Consider the following 14445-nt stretch of genomic DNA (forward strand, 5'->3'; position numbering starts at 1 on the left):
GTGAGCCAACCTTACAGCCTTCCATACAATCTGACCCATCCTCTCAGGTCATCAGAGGGGCCCTTCTGAATGTGCCATCACCAGTGGAGGTAAAGGGGATGGCGGCAATAAAGAGGGCCTTCTCGGTGGTGGCTCCCCATTTGTGGAACTCCCTTCCCAAATGGAAGGGCAGGAGGTCTGGTCTAGAGGGTAGAGCCTCCATTTGCCTGAAGATAACATCCACAAGGTCGCCGGTTCGAGGCCACTGGCACCGTGCGACCTTGAAGCAGCTGACAAGCTGAAGCCGAGCTATTCCATCTGCTCAGAGCGTGGGAGGATGGAGGCCAGATCAGAACAAAACATCTGAATTGTTGTGGCTCTTGAAAGATAGAGCCTTCTTTCAATTGTAAAAATCCCTACAGGGATTTAAATAAGCCTGCCTATGTAAACCGCCTTGAATAAAGACCAAGAAAGGCGGTATATAAATACCTGTATTATTATTATTATTATTATTATTATTCCCCTAGAGCTGAGGACAGCTCCCTCTCTAGAGTCCTTTCGGTGGGGGCTTAAGACCTTTTTATTTACCCAAACCTTTTAATGCTGACACAAGGGGGCCTGGCCTTTTCTTCTCCCTCTTTTTTTTTGGGGGGGGGGGGAACCAATTGTTTCGTTTCTTTTTAAATGTTTGATTTTTATACTTATTTATATTTTTCATGGTTTTCATATTTTGTTAGCTGCCTTGAGTGCTCCTTTCTGGAGTGGAAAGGTGGGATATAAATTCTACGAATAAATAAATAATAAAATAAACCGGCATAACTCAGTGTTCTCAAACTTTGCCAGAGCATGCACAGGTTCCAGCATCTCATGATGTGGCCTGTCACCCTCCCATAATCCTCGTTTGCAGAAAGGTATAGGAAATGTCACATATACTAGTAATAAAATGTCAATTCTATTACAATTTTTGTGATGTGGACAGTGGTTTTTAAAGTGACCGTAATCACAGGAGTCTATCACGTAGCTGCTGTGAACACAAGGTCAAGATCCACCACAAAAGGAACTGGTGGGAGTCCTGAAGTGGTAAACACAGCTTTAAGCACTTCAGACTACAGGTCAGGGTAGCAACTTTTTAATAATCTAACCCATATTAAAAACATCACTCCAACTGGAATATGAGCACATTCATGAGAAAGATTCCAGGTCAGACCATTTCCTGCTTGCAAGGAAATGGGGATTTTTTTTTTTAAACATAAAGGACCATTTAAAATTGTAATCCTGAACCTGATGTCTGAAACACTAGTCCATTCTTTCCTACAAGCTTGATTGTATTGGCAACCTTCAGTCTCGAAAGACTATGGTATCGCGCTCTGAAAGGTGGTTCTGGCACAGCGTCTAGTGTGGCTGAAAAGGTCAATCCGGGAGTGACAATCCCTTCCACACCAGGAGCAAGTGCAGTCTGTCCCTGGTCTGTCTCCTTGGCTATGGGCCTTCCTTCTTTGCCTCTTTGCCTCAGACTGTTGGCAAAGTGTCTCTTCAAACTGGGAAAGGCCATGCTGCACAGCCTGCCTCCAAGCAGGCCGCTCAGAGGCCAGGGTTTCCCACTTGTTGAGGTCCATTCCTAAGGCCTTCAGATCCCTCTTGCAGATGTCCTTGTATCGCAGCTGTGGTCTACCTGTAGGGCGCTTTCCTTGCACGAGTTCACCATAGAGAAGATCCTTTGGGATCCGGCCATCATCTATTCTCACGACATGACCGAGCCAACGCAGGTGTCTCTGTTTCAGCAGTGCATACATGCTAGGGATTCCAGCTCGTTCCAGGACTGTGTTGTTTGGAACTTTGTCCTGCCAGGTGATGCCGAGAATGCGTCGGAGGCAGCGCATGTGGAAAGCGTTCAGTTTCCTCTCCTGTTGTGAGCAGAGAGTCCATGACTCGCTGCAATACAGAAGTGTACTCAGGACGCAAGCTCTGTAGACCTGGATCTTGGTATGTTCCGTCAGCTTCTTGTTGGACCAGACTCTCTTTGTGAGTCTGGAAAACGTGGTAGCTGCTTTACCGATGCGTTTGTTTAGCTCGGTATCGAGAGAAAGAGTGTCGGAGATGGTTGAGCCAAGGTACACAAAGTCATGGACAACCTCCAGTTCATGCACAGAGGTTGTAATGCAGGGAGGTGAGTCCACATCCTGAACCATGACCTGTGTTTTCTTCAGGCTGATCGTCAGTCCAAAATCTTGGCAGGCCTTGCTAAAACGATCCATGAGCTGCTGGAGATCTTTGGCAGAGTGGGTAGTAATAGCTGCATCGTCGGCAAAGAGGAAGTCACGCAGACATTTCATTATTTAGAAGATTTCTCCATGCTAAAAGTTTGGTGCTCAAGATGGTTTACAAGATTAAAAATAGTACATAATAAAATGTACATAAAAATAATACTTAAAGTGGTGCAAAGCAGCAGATTAAAATACAAGGCAATCAGGCAAACAGGGAAAAAGTAAGATAAATGTTGCAAGGTGCAAAAACCAGGATGTTACAAGGGATCCTAGATGTTACAAGAGAACTCAGATGTTGCACGGTAATCCCAGGTTCCAAAGCAAACTCAGAAGGCAAAGGTGATCAAAACCAGGCCTTTTTTGTAAATCCAAAGTGAGAGAAATCACACCAACGTTACGCGAAGCTTTGAGAGAGTGTGTGTACAAGTCAGAAGTGGAAGTAGAGAAGCGAAGCCCAGAGTGCCTTCTGCAGCGCACTTTTATAACAAACTGGGGTTCCCTCCTTGAAACATATACATAGAGACAATTCATTGGTCCGTTCAAAACATCCATTGTTCCATCTTATACATACATCATACAGATTTGAGCAGGCCATAGGTGGTACTGCAACCCCTTAGTTTAAAAGCTGATCTCACTCATAACTATCGCATGACTTTACTTTTGGCCTTCTATGTAGCCTGTGAAATGCAACATACTTGCTAGTGACCTCACGGTGTGTGTGTTCATCTAAAAACTGCTGCGAAATTATTTTCTTTGGGAATCAGACCTGTGAACTTGGAAATGACTTTCGGTGTGTTCTCTTAAACCTTTTACTGCTGTTAGACTACTACAACTTATTTAGGCTAACGTTAGTTACATGTGTTAATGCACCAAACTGGTTTTAAAATAAAAAACAAGAAATATAAGGAAACTAAGCTGACTAGTATCCTTCTATGAAAGCTGGTGTGAATATTGCTTTCTAGCATTTGTGTGCACCTTGTTGCTCTGAAGAATATTATATAGCTATCTACCTGTATATAAAGTTTGAGCTTAAAACCATGATGCTGAGCCTGTGTGTTGAAAAAGGAGAGACTGATTTTTAAAAGCACACAGGAAATATTTTTTTTCTGTGGTCTTAAAACAAAGGAACATTCACCGTGCTTGCAATCTTATCTGTTGTAATGAGAACACTGCGGCACGCTGCCAAATCCCAGCCAAATGCTTGTGACAAACTGAAACCGTCCCTTTTACTCTTCCACTCTAACCTGCTTGGACATTTCCTCCTTACAACTTACACATACAAACTAATCAAAAACGTACGTTTCAGGTAAGCATCCTATACCATAACTACCAGGCTTACCTTCCAACATAAAAAGTCCAGTAAGTTCCCCCCCCCTGCCGCATATATGTAAATTTCTTCAGAATTCTCTTCCTAAAATTATACACATGGTGAGTAGATTGTTTGGAAAAACAGATGGGTATAAAAATTTACTTTGGCTTCCGTTAATTGCAAACATTGCCACACCCAAATGATCTTGTCGTCATTTTCCCCTTGCCTTAGGAATACTGGGTGATGTAGGCTTATACCATAGTCTTTCGAGACTGAAGGTTGCCAACCAGTCTAAAAAAAAGATCAACGCTTGTAGAATTGGTCATAGAATTAAAGGCGAGAGGAGATCACCCAGAGAAATCCCTGAACACTTTAGGGGGGGAAAAGATTTACAACTCTAGATGATAATTTAGGCTAAAGGGGGAATGTATTTTGTGCCTAACAGCCCATGAGGAAGAACATGATAGCGATATGAAATTTATGAAACTAACCTCTCTCAAGCTCTCTCCTCCTAGCTTGTGAAAAATGAACAAGCATCTTATTAAACATCTAAATGCATAAAAGGGACCTTGAAGGGGTGGCAATAAAACTGCTTCAAGTGTCACAGAAACAGAAGGAGCCAGGCTGTCAAGTGAGGGATAGATCCGGAAGCCAACGCTTCAGCACCCTGAAGAAACTGTATGGGTGTCAGTTGAGTTGTCTGAGATGCCCATCAGCAGCACAAATGATGGGGCAATAGGGCAAGAGGAGGCCAAGAGGGAATTTGATGAACATCTGAACAAATCTCTTTTGGAAAACTGAATTAGAGCTGACATGCCCGTAGTATCTTCCCCTGTATTATCTGCTGTTAAAAGTTTGTTGTCGCATTCAGGAAGACCATAAGGGGCGACTAAGAGCCATGCACTGCACCACATACACTGTGATTTCAACTCTCCCCCCACTGTCAGAACATCTGTTGCAGCTGAGCAAATTAACCAGAAAGTACTCACCACACTGAATCTTTGTGTGGTTTTGATATAGCATTATTTTGTTCCCCCAGTTCAGGGGTCGGCAACCTTAAACGCTCAAAGAGCCATTTGGACCCGTATACCGGAAAAAAGAAAACCTTGGGAGCCACAAAACCCTTTTGACATCTAAAATGAAGATAACATTGCATATATAGTTTGCGCTCCCCTCTTGTTGGTCACAGTTATATAATACACTCCCCTCTTATAGGTCCCACTAAAAATCAGGTCCAGACCCACAGTTGGAGAACAACTGTTTTAGATTGTGCACAGGTGAACTGCTTGTGAAGGATACTGTCATACTTTACAGTCATTTACTTCTGTACTTTTGTAAATGCCTTTATACACAATACTACCTCTGAACAAGACCACTTAGTACTACTTAACACTGTTCACAAAAGTGCTCCTGAACAAACAAGCTAAGAGTTCAAAACTGCATAAAATAAAAGGCATACTAACAGTGATTACTTCCCAACAATGAAATATGCTTTGGTGCTACATATATAGTATGTTACACATACAGTATACATATACAGAATACCATCTGGTGCAGGGGTCTCCAAACCCCTTTCAAGTTTCCAAGTGAAGGAAATGGAGCAGTGAGAGTGTGAGTGAGTGACGGGGGGAATGCTGAGTAGGGAACTTGAAGGCTGTCATCCTGTGCACACTTTCCTGGGAGTAAGCACAATGGGACTTACTTCTGAGGAGACACACACAGGATTGTGCTCTGAGCTTGGGAGGAGGACAGAGCAGCTGCACTCAATTGCTTGCTTTTGTCATGATCATGGGGGGAAACAAGTGAAGGAAATGGGGCTGTGAGAGGGTGAGTGAGTGACGGGGGAATGCTGAGTGGGGAGCTTGAAGGCTGTAATCCTGTGCACACGTTCCTGGGAGCAAGCACAATGGGACTTACTTCTGAGGAGACACGCACAGGATTGTGCTCAGAGCTTGGGAGGAGGACAGCAGCTGCACTCAATTGCTTGCTTTTGCGCTGCGGCTCGCGCAGGAGGGAATGTGCGGCGGCGGCTCGCCCTCAGTGGCAGTGAGGGCTCTTTGGGCAGGAGCTGCTCTGCCAGCCCATTCGCGCCCTCTCCTATGGGGCGCAGCTGCAGGAGGTGTGGGAGCTGAGCTCATGCGCTCGGGATGGTGAGCGGCGTCTGCGTCTTGGAAGGGGCGAGCCCCTCCCCCCCAGACGGGTTGGCCCCGCATGGAGCCGCAGCAAAAGGCTGAAAGAGCTGCTTGCGGCTCCAGAATGGCAGGTTGCCGACCCCAGTCCTAGTTCAACCTTAATTCCCTCCGTTCAAAAGATTTTTAATTTGTTTTATCAGTTAATGTGGTGACGGAATCTGGCCTGGATGCCTTTAAAAGGGGATTGGACAAGTTTCTGGAGGAAAAATCCATTACGGGTTACAAGCCATGATATGTATGTGCAACCTCCTGATTTTAGAAATGGGCTATGTCAGAATGCCAGATGCAAGGGAGGGCACCAGAATGCAGGTCTCTTGTTATCTGGTGTGCTCCCTGGGGCATTTGGTGGGGCCACTGTGAGATACAGGAAGCTGGACTAGATGGGCCTATGGCCTGATCCAGTGGGGCTGTTCTTATATCTCGACACACTGAAAAGATGCTAAAATTGTCAAGACACAGCATCAGTTTTTTGACAACTGACAAGACACACTGTGCTGCGGGTAGGGGGCTCACATCCCCCAATGGCCCTACTATTTATTTTTATACTGCCCTTTCTCCAAGGAGCTTCAGCTGAGATACATCATCCCTCCTCTGTCCTCACAACAGTCTTATGAGGTAGGTGAGGCTGAGAGGTAGTGACTGACCAAGGTCACCGAGGAAGCTCTGTGGCTTAGCAGGGATTTGAACCTGGATCTTACTGGTCAGAGTCCAACATCAGAATCGCTACACTATCCTGGCTCTACTAATAAATTACTCTTCTCCAAACTCCCCTGGCATACCTGTGGACCATCTGTAGCATACCAATGTGCCATGGTGCACTGGCTGAAAAATCACTGTCCAAGTTGCTATTGTCTCTTGACACTTTTTTCCCCTCTTCCTTCTCTGCCTTTGGCCTCACTTGCCTTCTGCACCATTTAATTTGGTTGGCTGTGGAAATCATGTGATTTTTCCCCCCCATGACTTCTTTGACATGGGTCAGCACAGCCGGTCAGAACAACACAGCCAGGTCAAACAAGTGCCACAACAAGAATGGCACCAAGAAGAAGAAAATGCAAGGTGGAAACGTTTGCAAAAGTGTGTCAAAGATTGTCATAAATAGAAAACATTTTTCAACACTCAAACAAGTAGATGAAATAAGAAAAGCTATTTCAGATCAACACTAATTAAAAACCTGGTTGAAGCTATAATATAAACAACAGAATGTGTTGTGAAAGCTTCTCCAGTTAGGATAATCCAAGTTCCATGTGAGGTTTCCTCAGCAAGAGATTTGCCTCCTGTTTGAGTTATAGTATTGCGGTTTGCTAATCCCATCCTCTCATCAACACTCTCTTAGATTAAAAATGTGTGTCATTAGTTCACAATCTCTCCGGGATCACAGCTTTATACAACCATCACACAGAATCTCAATTACTGTCATTTGGAGCTGTTTGGTGATGTTAACAGGGAGGTAGAACGTGATTATGTAGCTCCAACAACGGGTCTTCTGGCAGACCCAACATCACACACAGAAGGATGGCAGCGACAGGCAATAATCAGAATTTTAAAATGGAAAAAGGCCAAGGGACAGATTAACAGGGTTATTAAGATCATCCCTGAAGTCTTTTATAAACTGTCAAGAAGAATTACAGAATTCTATCACACAACTTGTAGTTTTCTATTTACATCATGAAGAAACAATGAAAACCCGTAGGAAAAAAGGCAGTTGAAAAGGTCCTGTTTTTCAATTAATTTTTCCGGAAACAGCCTATACCCAGCTTAGGACACAGTCCTACAATTAAAGCCTTCTTAGATACCCTATAGGCAGGATTAGGTTCCATAATTTTAGGAGACTTGCAGAATGGAAGTCATTTAAACAGAGAGTAGATGTGAGCTAAGGATTGTATAGTATATAATTAATCAGAGATGGAGTGCCCAATGAGGGTTTTTTCACCCAGCACCTCTCAGTAGCCTTCCATTGGGCAGGAGCTGGGGCAGGCATGGTCAACATAGGTCTTGCTCTCCAAGTAACACCTCCATGTGCAATATTTTGTTTTTCTTCTCAGGAATGAACAGCACCCATCCACTCATGAGGCAAATGGAAGGTGTGTAAAGACCCTGTTTGGGTGACAGACACACCTGTGTTGGAGATCTCAGAGTGAGGAATGAGCAGTACCTGGGCAGGATTTGCCTCTTTCCCAACTGTGGCCCAAACTGCAACCCATTCATAAACTTCAATGGCAACCGTTGAGAACTGCCAAGAAGTCCAAGAAGAGAATAGTTACCCATCCTATTATTTGGACAGTTATCTGTAGCAGCTATCCACTGCTAACATTTGTTAATTTGCATAATGCTTCTTCTGAACATGAGATGTCTTCTGAACATGACCCAAAGAGCTCCCTCTGACATGCAAAAGAACTTGCACCAAGTTGCACCAAGAACTCATCAAGAAGAATTCCCCTTGATGAGATCTTCATGTTGGCAACCTTCAGTCTCGAAAGACTATGGTATCGCGCTCTGAATGGTGGTTCTGGAACAGCGTCTAGTGTGGCTGAAAAGGCCGATTCGGGAGTGACAATCCCTTCCACACCGGGAGCAAGTGCAGTCTGTCCCTGGTCTGTCTCCCTGGCTATGGGCCTTCCTTCTTTGCCTCTTAGCCTCAGACTGTTGGCCAAGTGTCTCTTCAAACTGGGAAAGGCCATGCTGCACAGCCTGCCTCCAAGCGGGCCGCTCAGAGGCCAGGGTTTCCCACCTGTTGAGGTCCACTCCTAAGGCCTTCAGATCCCTCTTGCAGATGTCCTTGTATCGCAGCTGTGGTCTACCTGTAGGGCGCTTTCCCTGCACAAGTTCTCCATAGAGGAGATCCTTTGGAATCCGGCCATCGCCCATTCTCACGACCTGACCAAGCCAACGCAGGCGTCATCTCTTTGGTGTGTTTGTCATCTCTTTGATCTATGGAACTGTATACCTCTAAATACACCAAGAGCTGGGGAAAAAGGGGAGGGTTGTTGCCTTCACATTCTGATTTGGGGGCTTCCTGGAGCCCACTGGCTGGCCACTGCTGGAGTCTGGTGTGATCCAGCTGGACTGTTCCAAGGCTCCCTGAAGACAACTACAGTATCTAGGCTCTCATATGGGCATCAGCTTAAAAGACTGTCTTGTCCTAGTGCCCAGCCATAGGTCATGACGAGAAGCTGCAGCATCTCTTTTTAATGGGCAAAATGGAGCCAGTGTTACACTAGCCAAGCTGGCAGACACTGAACGGATTCTGTCATATACGCAACAATTAATTCTCTTATCCCCACAAATCTGAAATTAGAGTTGGCAGAAACAGCACAATTTTCATAAAGACTGCAGAAGAGTACACTCAGAAACTGGAGCAGGTTATCAAGAAACTTCTGTCAGCATCCAAGAAGAGATCTTGGACTGATATATGAAGGGGGCCACAACAGAAGGATTTTTGTGCTCCCCAGTACACAAGGCGTGCAAAGATAATGAGCCTCTGAGTTCCCTGTGCCATCACCTGGTCTTGCGGGGAGACCTCTCAGTTTATCCGCTCTCCATATCTTGGATTTCCCCCAGCCTCAAAGCCCATTTTGAGCTCCTAGCATAACAAGGCAGGTAGGGCTCCACCTAACTGTTAGCTGGCCTGAACACAAACCCACTGAAATTCACACACACACCCCAGTGCCTCCACAGAAGGAAGTCTTCCAACTGAAAAACCTGCCTGTTCCTAGCAAGTTCTTTTTCTACCCAAGTTTGGTGAACTTTCTCCAAAGTACAGATTGAAGGAGAGGCAGTGGATGTTTGCTTAAAAAATGAACCTAGTGACAAATGAAAACTGAAACAAACAAGGACAAAGAACATCTTTGGAAAGGGCGTATTGATTCTGTTGAGGGACGGCACAAATGCAGGCCCGACTTCTTAAGCCTGTTCGTGGTGCAGGGAGCTGAACACTTCATTAAAGTAACATGGGAAAATGTCAACACAGAGTCACATTTGCTAGAGATGAAATTCAAAATGGAAAGCAGCACACACACAGCACCCATTTGCATCCAGTCTTCTAAAACCCTTTGGACCTGAATTGTCATGAACCAAGTTGACTTGGAATTCCCAAGATAGACACAACACAAGGAACTGCTTTCTGTGTCACATGCTGCCTGGTGGAAACCTGTGACAACAGACATGAGTCAGGAATGCCACAAATACAGGAACTCAGTCTTGAACTTTCAGCTTATTCACCTGGACCTCCCCCCTTGAGGGCAGAAAAGAGCTGTATGGGGTGCCTAATACTAGAAATCTTAGAGAGCTCCTCACCTTTCTTGTTTTGGACATTCTGCATTACCCACACACCTTAAAATCTAGTTTTTTAACCATAAGGAAGCTAATTTTTTATTTGCTTTCTTCAGCTGAGGTTCTCCAGAAGATAACTGCTGTGTCCAATACTAACCTTAGTAGATTTTTACACTTAGTCCTGGTAATATGCTCTATTAACTGGTGTTCAGAGGTAGAATATCTCCTTCCCTCCTCAAGCCATTTCAGCAACATAAACACAAATAAGGAAGGTACATGTCTTATACTTATATATGTCTTATATATGTCTCAACTGGATGACAAAGGAACATTCACGGCTCGCTATGTAGCATCCCTATTATACAGCATTTCCACATATTATCTAAGCTTGTTCACTGGAATGTCGGGTGGGCACTGGCTACCTTTGCTGGGAAAGGACCTTCATCTCCAGATAAATATGCATGCAATTTTGGCAGCTCTCCCACACTAATAGGGCCTCATTTGCTGAGCTGGCAGCACCTGCAATATATTAGCTCAATAATCAATATTTCTTATAAGCCACACCAGACACACCAGAAAACAACGGAGCAAAGACCCCAGCACCTAATCATTGCAGTGCAGCAACTCCTATCTTGAACTGAGAGAGATAGAGAGAGAGAATGGAAGTATACAGGGATTATCACACAGAAACCCCATAGACCACAGAGTGCCACCTGAACCCACAAGTGTCCTCTCCTGCTCTGCCTCTTCCAGTGGCTTTGCCATCACACTCTTGCAGGTCACTGCTGAAAGACAGAGTAGTAAGCTAGATGTCCAATATTTCCCCCAGCATGTCCAAAACTCATACTCTGAATTTAGAGTAAAAGGATTGAGAAAGTTCTTTTCATCTCCCTTTATTTTTGGAGCTACAAAATGCATGTACAAGTTTTTCTCATGGAATAAATCATTAGAGGTTTTTTAGAAAAAAAAAAGATGACAAGGGATAATATGATGAAGGTTCATAAAACTATGTGTGGAGTGGAGAAGTGGACAGATAGAAGCTTTTCCTGCTCACTTCTAAACTTTGGGCCACCCAGTGAAACTGATGGGAAGTAGATTAAAGGCAGATACAAGGAAGTGATTCTGCACACTACACAGACTGTGAAATTCACTACCACAATGTGTAGTGACAGTCACAATATTACAAGGTTTTCTTCAAAGTGTGATGAAACAAATTCAAGGAGAGGAGGTCTATCAGGGGCCATCAACCAAGTTGTCTGGATGGAATTTCCAGTGTGCTCTCCAAGATCAACTGATACACCACTGTAGAAGGCAGGAACTACCGGAGAAACTTCACTGACCTGATGTAACCGAGGAAGGAGACCTGTTTAACCAACTTCAGTGGCTCCTCACTGCGCTATCATTTCTTCACCGGGACGGAGCTGTTTCACAACTAGTTTAACATTATTTTGTTGGTATGGTACAGCAGAGGTACAGCTCTGCTCGTTATAAATAATTTTTGAAATAAATTGATGGCCTGGTTCACCATAGATAAATGGAACAGACCAGAAATCATTTTAGAATAATTGCAGAGCTGGCCAATAAAGTTCTGCACACTGTACAACAGTGAATTGGCTGCCATAATATAAAGAATACCTACAGGACATTTGGATGTTGCTTTATTATATGTATCTTGGCTAGGCCTCCTCCTCCTCCTCTTTTCATTGCAATATCTTCTTGGGGTACATACTTCTTATTTTCGATTGGTGAATCTGGTCTGGTAAATTCTACAGCAGTGTTCCTCAATCAGTGGTATGGATACCACCAGTGGTACTTGAGGTGGTGACTGGTGGTACTTGCGATACCCCTGGACACCTGCCTCCTGGCAGTGAGACCAGGAACACAACACAGCAAACGGAATAGAAGGCTCCAAAGCATGCTTTTTAGCATTCCAAAAAGCCCTCCCGTCTACTCTGAGCCTCTTACTGGTGATGTCATCACCAGTTACTTCCAGTGCTACTTTGAAAGGTGGACCATTCAAAGTGGATACGGAGGAGGAGAAACATTGAAAAACACTGTTCTACAGGCTCTGCTCCCACCCCTGCAAGACCCAAGTATCCAGACACAAGAGAAACTCTCTCCCCAGCCCTGTGCAGGCACTACCTACTCCATGTTCAGTCCATATATGGAAAGAAAACCAAAGGCACTCTGGTTAGCCGCACTCCCTGCACCTGCTGGTGACATTCCCAAGTATCAAGCACTTGATGGCACAAGTTGATAGGGCTGAACAGAGGGTCCTTTTGCATTATTTGGAACCAGGACAGACAAAGCCCTGAATGTATAACCACCCAAGGGGCATGACTAGCCGGTACACACTTTCTCCTGAAGCCATCTTGCAGATAACACAGATGAAGAAGAACCTGTGTCATGTTTTCAGATAGTCCTTACCTCCATAATAGGACTGGATGCCAGAACCTTCTCTTCAATATTGGTTTCACTGGAGGAACCTCCAACGGATGCAAAGAAGCGCATAGCATATTTGGCAGACACTGTTTTTCCAGCCCCAGACTCCCCACTGACGATGATGGACTGGTTCTTCTCATCCCTGTAGGATAAACATGGGGCTCATGTTACAATTGAATTCTTTACATTCTTTTCTTTCCTTGACCACCTTTAATAGCTGATTTGTCTTTACTACTTCATATTCCATGTTCTCATGTTCTGGAATGGGCCAATGTACACGTTATTTTTTTAAAATTTCAATTATTTATAATAAAAAAGGAAAAAAGGAAAGGAAAGAACCCACTAAAGAAAAAAGAGAGAAAAAATCAGACAACAGCCAATGGATATTCACTGGTTGCATTCAAGTTCTGGAATGGCGCCCAGTATTCTCAGCTTCCATTTATTTAGTCTATGATTGCTTTGACAGTCATTCCCAATAATATAGCTATTAAAAAAAATAACTCTCAGAAAACCAAAATCCTCATTTACAGTCATTATGGAATATAGTTTTTACAATGGATCCCATGGGGTTTAAAAAATAAAATCACCTCTGATCTTCACAGCCCACTGCGCAAATACCACAACTTTACAGCTAACAGTTTGGTCTTTGACTAGAAGCTCAATCTTCCTTATTATAGGCCAGTATCCACTTTTCCTCAGAGGGATGAAAAGGCAATTATTCTTAATGTTCTGATAAAGTGAGCAGCTTAGTAAGTAGCGATCTAATGACTTCATGACCTTTTCAACACAGATACACCATCGTTCCCCATATGGGAGAACTTCCAGCACTTTGGTTTCCACAGTTTGCAAGCACAGAAGAGTAAAGCCATTTATAATCTGCGGTGCATCTAATTCAAGAGGCAACTTCCCGGGGCACAACTGAATTTATGGTACTTAAATTGGGGGAGGGGGGTGGACATTACATACACTGAAATTACCTACTTCAGCCACTGTTATGCTTACATCTCAGCCACCCTACTTTTTATTTAACATTTGGCTTCTTCATAACCTAAATTGGGCTAAATTTACAATGGAGAACCCACTAGGGTCGTCAGCCCTCCAAGATTAATCTGGAGGCTCCAGGAATCTCCAGATGATTACTCAAAATAATTCTGGAGATTTTAAGATAGCCTCCAGGAATTTCCAACATTTTGGCCGCAATCCTATCCACACTTACCTAGGAGTAAGACTCATTGAAGTCAATGGAGGTTACCTCTGAGTAGAAATGTACAGGATTGTGTTGTATATCATATCAGGAAAAAAATCTCTACGATTACCTTTAGTCAGAGATGGCAACCTTAGAAACTCACAGGGCTTCATAAGCCAGTACCAAATTTTCCAAGTTTAATTATCACCTTCGTAAATATTTCACTCCTCCCCAACTTGTTTGCACATGTATTCATACTAGTTTACCCACTAGATTAGAGAAAGATTAGTGCTTTCTCTAATCTACTGTTGTTTCAAACATCATTTTTGGTTATTATTTGCAAATGCTTTTCCCAGCAAGATCTCAGTCAATTAAGAATCGCTTGGTGAACATGACCATCTCGCAGTTAATCAAGTTCAACTACATGAGGTTATTACTAAGGGCCAAGGAAGCCCTCCAATTGTCTTTGCTCTGATGTGGGGTGGGGGGGAGAGGGAATGCATCTTGGTTGACTAGGCAACTGGCCAGATGTTTCCTGGCTTGGCACACTATGCCGATGACCTCATTGTCCATCAGTGTTGTACTGTCTGACTTTCATCCCCATTCAGATCTAGTTGTGGATAGTAAGTAGTGATAACAGTACTTGGGGCAGAATGCAAGAGGGATGTGTATTCAGACATGCTTCCTATAGAAGGCAACACAATGACAATGGATGACATTGGTATCTGGATGCAGGAAAACGAACATACTACCACATTTTCAGTGGGACGTATACATGGATGTCGATTTGAATGCGTATCTCCC

The 14445-nt window shown here is 43.9% G+C and overlaps 1 protein-coding gene across 1 annotated transcript in view; it reads right to left on the reverse strand.

The window, feature by feature from the left end:
- Nucleotides 1–14445, reverse strand: part of MYO5B (myosin VB) — a 206656-nt gene that overhangs the window by 146033 nt on the left and 46178 nt on the right. The window contains exon 4 of the mRNA XM_066617957.1: nucleotides 12441–12597. Within this exon, the coding sequence (XP_066474054.1) occupies nucleotides 12441–12597 (157 nt within the window). The remainder of the gene's footprint in view (nucleotides 1–12440; nucleotides 12598–14445) is intronic.

Source organism: Tiliqua scincoides, chromosome 2, assembly GCF_035046505.1.
Source record: "Tiliqua scincoides isolate rTilSci1 chromosome 2, rTilSci1.hap2, whole genome shotgun sequence".
Lineage (NCBI taxonomy): Eukaryota > Metazoa > Chordata > Lepidosauria > Squamata > Scincidae > Tiliqua > Tiliqua scincoides.